At 33.8% G+C, this 7,959-nt stretch overlaps 2 protein-coding genes across 2 annotated transcripts in view; one reads left to right on the top strand and one right to left on the bottom strand.

Moving 5' to 3' along the window:
- LOC136811085 (homeobox protein GBX-2-like) overlaps window positions 1–7,959 on the top strand; it is a 137,075-nt gene that overhangs the window by 51,170 nt on the left and 77,946 nt on the right. The window lies entirely within an intron of this gene.
- Window positions 2,545–3,975, bottom strand: LOC136811075 (uncharacterized). The gene has a single exon (XM_067067674.1). The coding sequence runs from the start codon at window positions 3,973–3,975 to the stop codon at window positions 2,545–2,547; it is 1,431 nt and encodes a 476-aa protein (XP_066923775.1).

Consider the following 7,959-nt stretch of genomic DNA (forward strand, 5'->3'; position numbering starts at 1 on the left):
CTGTTGTTCTACTATTCTCAAATCTTTTATCTCCCTTTTATCTATATCATACCAAAGATAACAAAGGCAAAATCATCGTCAGCTTGTCATAACTCCGACTAATATTTCTAAATTTTAACTTAAAAGTGTCTAATAGTTTTAGAGAATGTCGCATTCTAATTTCGATATTCTTATGAAACAGGCTCTCAACTTTGACAAGCTATTTTTTCTAAGTCATAAAAAAAAATATTAGAGTGACAAAAGGGATTCAAAAGTATACATGCAGTTGAAATTCTGCATTGTAGAGTTGAAAATGTTAATAAAATATATTGCAAACTTGGGAAAAAAATCAAAAATAATTTTTTTGTGCATTATGAGTAATGTTCAAGCTCTATTAAAGTCTATTCACGATAAGTGTGCACTCTTTTTTCTTTTACCTATAACTTTTGAAGGAATTATTCAATCTTTATAAATTTGGTATCGTTGGAGAGATATTTGGGAGTGGAACAATTTGAAATAAAAAAGTTTTTAAAAAAATTCTAAAAACGAAGATGAAAATGAAGAAGAAAAAAATGAAGATCTTTTAGAGAAGTGCTATAACTTTCATTTTTAGTGGAGAGATTCTTTGATTTTAGGAGGTCATCACTGTAAAGAAATTTCACTAAAATATCTATTCAATATAAAGCTATGATACAAAGTTGACAAGTGATTGACCCCAAAAAACAGCAGAAAACAGCGTTTTTAGACGTCAATAAGCTTATAAATTTGTTTGATATCTTTTGACTGAATGATTATTTTTGAGAAATTTTTTCACAGTGATGACGTTCGATAATCAAGAATTCACTCCAGTGAAAATGAAAGTTATAGCACTTCGCTTCAAGATCTTCATTTTTTTCTTCTTCATTTTCATCTTTGTTTTTAAGATTTTCTCAAAAAATATTTTATTTCAAATTGTTCCACTCAGTAATATCTTTCCAATGATACCAAATTTATAAAGGTTGAAGAATTCCTTCAAAGGCTATAGGCATAGTATAAGAAAGCCGCGGCTGGAATACGTACCGCATTGTCTTTTCAGTTAATTGCTGTTCTATCTCTGTCTCCGACCTTTATAAGAACATCAAGATTGTCAGTTTATTATTGGCAGATAGTTTTTGAAATTTTCCTTCACAAAAAGTTTTTTTATTGCTAGATATTTTTGAATCTGTACCCAATAGAACACTTGAACTGATTTTGGACATATTTTAGGGGTGTTTTTGTGGAAACGATAGTTTTTCGCCAAAATTAAAATTATAAGAACTATATTTAAGATGACAACTTTCCTGTCAGTTTGATTGATAAATTTTGAAGGTGCTGGCTTGAAATTTTCACAGAATTATCTTGATGTACTATTTCATTGCTTTCTAAAAAGATTTCACTAAAATATTGTGAAGGCATTTCGAGGCACCTTATTAATTTTTGAGTTCTTTCAGCCCAGCCATTTTGTGCTTGTTTAAATTTCTTATTGTTAAACTTTCCTGCACAATGATATTATAATGCAAGTGTATTATCAAGGGCATATCATTAATGTCTAAAACGCACTGCAAAGTAAGTATTAACAACAAACTAATAAAGTTTACCATTAAAGATGCTACACTACATATTTCTTGATCAACAAATAGTCATCAAATACGACAGAGATAGAACAGTAGAAATTCAGATGTTATCATTCCAGCCGCGGCTTTCTTATACTATGCTATAGGTAAATGAAAAAAGAGTGCACACTTATCGTGAATCTTAGACTTTAATCCTTTCATCTAAATAATTCTAAGTAAAATTATGACGGATTTGCTCTTAAATTTATATGAGTTTTTCAGCCTTAAATGTCAATATTAATTAAAATGGAAACATGTACTTCTCAGTAATTTCTGAAATCTGAGGTGTTCAGATTCTTTCTTAATTTGTTTTTAGGTTTTGGCCAAATTTCAGCCTCGTATTCTTATGAAATTTTTCTTATAAAAAACGTGTAAGACAAGGCACGGATGTCACTCTAAGTAGACTGTAAATCTCTCCCTTGACACATTTGTTAGCATTTGAAAGAATTTTGTCTCAGATGAGAGGTCACTCTTAACAAAAATTACTGTATGCCTAAGATCATTCCTTTTGAACGCAAATTCAACTCTATGTGTTCGTTTTGCTGCGGTGGCACCTTAATGAAAGTTATGGCTAGTAATAAATATACTTAATTAATGTAAATATTATTTGCAAATAAATGCAGGGTGGATGAGTGATGTAATGAATAAAAGAGCAAATAGACAATAAATAAAAAAACCCAAAAAATGTAGACCAAACAGACCTACAAAAAAACTGAAAAGACCATGAAGATGAGAAACTGAAAATCCTGTAAAAAGCCAAACCTATAAAGTAAAATTTTCAAAGGCCGCTCTTTGCAGATCACTCAAACATTTGGTGCAAAACGAATTTGGAAAATGTCTTTTATCAATATGTGGATGATGTTTTAATTCAGTACTTAATTTCCAACAATTATGTCTTTCTGACAAATATCTAATGGTGATGCGCATTTTGTTTTTACAAGATAATTATCTTTGGATATTGAAAATGTTTCTTTCTCCAAATCAAGAAGAACATCAACACCAAAGAAATGACCATACATGATGGACAAACGTATAAAATATATTCAAAGGCAAAAGCTGCAGTGAACAAACCAAGGGTTGCTCCTAATCTGGAGAACATCAATCGAACGCTTTCTGAAAATGCTTGAATCTTGGATGGAACCATTTGGGCCAAAACACTCATCGTGAATAACTCATCAACAAAAACAACAGTAGACATCATAAAAGGATAGATAACCCATAATGCCACATTGATCCATTCTATGTTTTTAACCAAACGGAAATATAAAAAAATTCCAAATGTGTAGCATGTTGCTACAAAACTCGCAATCCCAATATTGACCAACTGATTCTTCGATGGTGGTTTGAATACCAAGACCAAACAAATTGAACTGATAATGATGCCATTGAAAATGAAAATAAGATTGATTTCCAGAACTGTCCAATGTAATAACTTGATGACTGCCATAGATATCCAAAGATCTTGCAATAGCATTGTGATGTAAGCAAAAAATGCGAAAACAAAAATCAGAACGATGTCGATTGAAGAGAACAGCTTCATAAGAGTCTCCATTATTCCTAATTGGCTCACTTCTATTCCATTCTCGGAAGGGTCTTTACCCAACAGAGGTTCGTTATCGCGATCGTTTCTTTCAGAGACTTTTTCGGATGGATCTTCTTCATTTGCACCACATAAAGTATCTAATGATAGTTTGTCAACATCCATCTTTTGTATTTCCTCCTTTAAGTCAAATTCTTTTGATAGATCACTTACAAAAAAGATAGACATAGCAAACGCTACTAGGAATGCGATTGATAACGCTAATCCAGCTCCATTAGCATAGCTGATCGGTATACCAAGTAGTGTAAATCGTGCTTTCACAAAAGCAAAATTAATCACCGGACCAAGTGTGAAGCCAATACCATAACTAACAGTCATTGCCGGCATTTGTGCCATTACTTCATCACTAGGATATGTCCTGGTCAATTCAGATAATATAATTGGTCTAAGGGAGCCTCCAGTTCCGGAAAGGAAACGACCGGCTAACAAGAGATACGGTGAGTATGGGATTGTGTACAAAACATTTCCAACAAATGTTATAAATGTAACGAGAATAAAGAAAAGTTTCAAAGTTCGATATTTATCAAACAAACGGCACAAAACCAACGATGCAACAATCTGTGTTGAAACATATATTCCACAAATACTGCTATAAAAAGCATTAAGGTTGTTTGTGACGTGTAAAACGTCTTTTAAGTACAAGTACAATGTTGCAAAGGTCATCGAATATTCGATACCTAGTGCAAATTGAACGACGATAAAAACTTTCGTTGTTGTTTTTCGTTTTTTGAGCCAATCTTTGTAGTTAAAATCAACTGCAACCATGTTGTGCTAAGTTCCGTCTTTCAATGAGATAAAGAAAGGTATTGAGGTATATTATGAGCTGAAAGTTTCTTTTGATTAACAAAGATGGAGAGTAAACGATAATTAATGGCTTAATTAATTGTTAAGTATTTTATAATTTCATTCAAGTCGGTTTTCTTTGATTGGCCTATTATTGGAAGGAAAAAATCTGAAATGTAAATTTATAAGAACAGAAGTGAGAATGTTATCCTGATTGAAATAAACATATTATGCAAAAAGTTCTGTTCAAACGCGATACAAAAAGAATTTTCTCAAAGTAAGGTTACAATAGCTCAATGATTTCATATCGATTTATTTTTTGGCGAACACTGTGCTAATCACAAGAAAAAATCATCAAATCCCAAAATTTAGGAAACATCATTTCCGCACTCGGAAAATGATGCATTTCCCAAACTAATCCCAAGGTCGGGATCCTGCAACTGTTCACAAGTTTGGGAAATGTAAAATCACAGAGTTAAATTCTGGATCCAGAATCGTTGAAATACAGGGTTAGGTAACTTGGTTTTTCCAAACTTGTTTAAGTTTGTTGCACAATACGGAAACGGCTATTAACAATGCTCAACAAATAAATTGTTGGATTTATTTGATCATTTTGTGAGCATTGGCTCCATAGCTCCCACTAGTTCTGTCGTGTACTTGCGCTACTTTGAGAATCCCGTCTCACCGATCCACTGAGCCCATAGACTAGCAAGCGTCTGTCTTTCCTTGGACACAGGAACGCGGAAATAGTGCTTATAATAAAGAGTTCTTATAAAAAATATAAATTGCCGCGGGAGAGTGGATTGGAAGTGAATTGTATTCAGTAAACATATTGAAAAATAGATCCTATAACAAGTTTAATCTGCAGTGAAATACAACGACGTGGTTTACTAGTCTGCTGAGCCCATACAACGTAAGTTTATTGAAATAAGGCCACCCTTGCGGGACGCCTCCGATTTAGCTTTATGTTACACACTGACCGAATACAATCATATAATGTTTTGGTTTAGATACAATCTGAACTCTTGTGATTGATTTAATAACCACCTATGGTTTTTTTGTGAAAAAAGCTCTGAAGTTCTAAAAGGTTTTAAACAAAGTTTTAACAAAAAATCACAAGTTTTGGAAATGCAATTTCACAATTTGAGAAATTTCATTTCCCAAACCCACGGAAATGCTCTCCAATCCTTTACATTTGAAGAATAAAATTTGCAAATTGTTTTTATGCTACTTAAATATGTTATTTTCCAATGGTTCTATATCTAAATCCCCAACTGGATATACAGATTCCCAAATCTAAAAGGAACAACTTTAAAAGTCGAATCCCAAACTTGTGTAGTTTTGATTTCTTATTTCATTTCACAAGTTACAGATTAACATGAACCCGAAGTTTAGGTCTTTTGTCACAAGCTCTGGAATTGGCATTTTTCCAAACCTGGTTGTTTGCATTTTGCTTTCAGTTTGTGAAATACACTTTCCCATTGTGGTTTTAATTTTGTCCAAGGCATATAAAATTTAACTTGAATTTGAATCCCGAATGTGAATTGCAATATCTCAAACCTCCTAAAATCCCAAAGTCAAAATCACAAGCTAAAAATAATTTTTAAAACTTCTTTATGAGTAAATTGAAATTACCAAGTTTGGATATCAATAATTTTTTCCTATGAATTTTGGGAGTCTCAGCACATTTTTCTTGAAAATTTCTTCATTAGAAATCTTTACGTCTAAAAGGGAGGTAGCTTTCAAATTCTGATGGATGATCAATTAAAAGGTTATCAAAAAGTTGAATTGTTTCTTTTTCATTTTTCTTCGTGTTCTTTTCAAATTTCGCGGGAAAAACTCACAGTAAATTAATGAGCATTTTTCTACCTTCCCAACGATACCAATTTTTTTAAGATTGAAGCATTGGACGTTGAGAAATAACAAGCAAAGCAAAATTAAGTGCATACTTATCGTGAATAGACTTTTGTAAATTTTTTCTTGAAGAGATTTTTCTGGCCTAATTTCAAAACTTTGGCAGAATTTTCTATTGCATTTCATTGGATTTATAATAATAAATAAACAAAGTTTGCCCACAGGGGTACGGTTTCATATAAAAACTTAAAAGCTTGGTACTTACGTATTAAAAAAAGTGACGAGGAGCAGTAGTCGCCGTGCGCGTCTAATGTTAGTCGTAGGCGTTTAACTTTCCAGATCATCTATGCATTCACTATCTAGGAGCTTTTTAGCAAAGAGAGATAGTAAAAGAGTTATCTGATATTCCGATGGCGTATTGGCGGCCTCCCACGCTAAAGCTCTAAAGGAGCGGACAATTATACAATCGGAGAGGTCTAGTAGTCGCCCTTTGATGTGCCGAGAACAGCCGGGTTCAATGGATATATCTTCGCTTGCTCAGAAAATTTAGTTCGACCTGCTCCGATAGTTCAAAGCAAGACTTAAGGATCATAAAGAAACAGTAACAGGTATGTTCCTCATGCTTTTTCAGTAACTGTTATTTTGGTATAATCTTGTGTGGTGCAGTCCTATCAAAACGACTGTTAATGTTGACCGCCAGATAACTAAACACCACCGAATCGACCGAAAACAGTCAAAGTCAGTCCAAAGACGTCAGTCAAAGTCTCTAGCAGCAGTACAAACATATGTACAAAACAGGCTATTTTGTCTTCGGAAAGATCTACAGACCTGTTTACAGACTTCTGTGTACATAGGTAGCTTGTATCTTATTAACGATTAACTTCACTTTAAGACCATATCGGTATCGGTAAAAGACCCTTTTTTATGTCGGTATTTCGGTATTTTTGGTCAACTATCGGTATCGACCACCTCCTTGGTATCGAAGATCATGAGCCATTGCGCTCCAAAACCAATTTTGGTGGAATAAATTTTAAAATCTTGCAATTTTTTAAAATTACCCTAAAATGCGCTTTAAATTGCGACCAAAGACCAGAAATAACTTGAAAATTTTTTAAGTTATAAGACGATTTTTGAAAGGAGATCTAACTGCGCCCAACGACCAATTTGGTGAAAACAATATTCAAAACAAAAACTCAAATTTTCTTGCTTCATTCGCACGCACTAGCTTCCTTCAATTTTTTTATCTAGAGATTAGTATTGAATTTATATCGCTTTATCCGTTACTTTCTACTATTCGACATTCTTTCGCTCTATAAGCTTCCATTTTCGATGAAAGTTCGAGGTTCCTTGATGGTTTTCCGTTCTCTTATTCAATTTTTAGCATCTTGCTAAACTTTTGGTCAAATTTAAGCTCTGTTTTGGAAAAAATTTTGACTCGCGTCAAACAGAGTTAACTTTTTCCACTGACTAATAGAGAAGCATGACCATGGTTGTGTTTTTTGTTCTTTTTTTGTCAAAAAATTTTGTTCAATGTCATTATACTGTAATTGGCTTTACTCATATCCATCTCGATGAGCATATCCTTTGCTACCCACCACGCTACTGTTTGGTAATCGTCATAGAGACTTTGGATGGTGACAAACCCAACCTTTATCGTCCACACATAACCAGCACCCATATTTGCCTAAGTACCCCCCTCCGGGAGATAAGTACCTGAAAAAATTGGGAAAAATTGATCGGTATCGGTATTTGAACGAAAGATTTATCGGTATATCGGTAATTGAGAGAAAAAGTGATCGGTGTATCGGTATTACGAAGGCCCGTACGCCCTCCACTAAATAGAGATTATTTTGTTTGTTTACATAAAGTAAGCTAGCACATGATTCTCGACCATATTCGCATCGGATTTGGAATCAGATGCTAGTTTGTTGTTGATCGTTTCCAAGCTCCTCGCAAAATTTTTGAACGTGGTCAAGTCAAATCCCATAATGCAAATCTTCCAGATGTTAAAATAATATGCCCGACCTTCAGACCAAAGCGTGCCGTCGCATTTTTCCACATCTGCCCGGGGGGTGGTAACTCCAGAAGTGACGTACCGGACGTGCGGCCCTT

This window comes from Clytia hemisphaerica, unplaced genomic scaffold, assembly GCF_902728285.1.
Source record: "Clytia hemisphaerica strain Z4C2 unplaced genomic scaffold, Clytia hemisphaerica genome assembly, whole genome shotgun sequence".
Lineage (NCBI taxonomy): Eukaryota > Metazoa > Cnidaria > Hydrozoa > Leptothecata > Clytiidae > Clytia > Clytia hemisphaerica.

Bases quoted from the DNA above. Each gene is read 5' to 3' on its own strand.
- LOC136811075 (XM_067067674.1), bottom strand. From the start codon at position 3,975: ATGGTTGCAGTTGATTTTAACTACAAAGATTGGCTCAAAAAACGAAAA.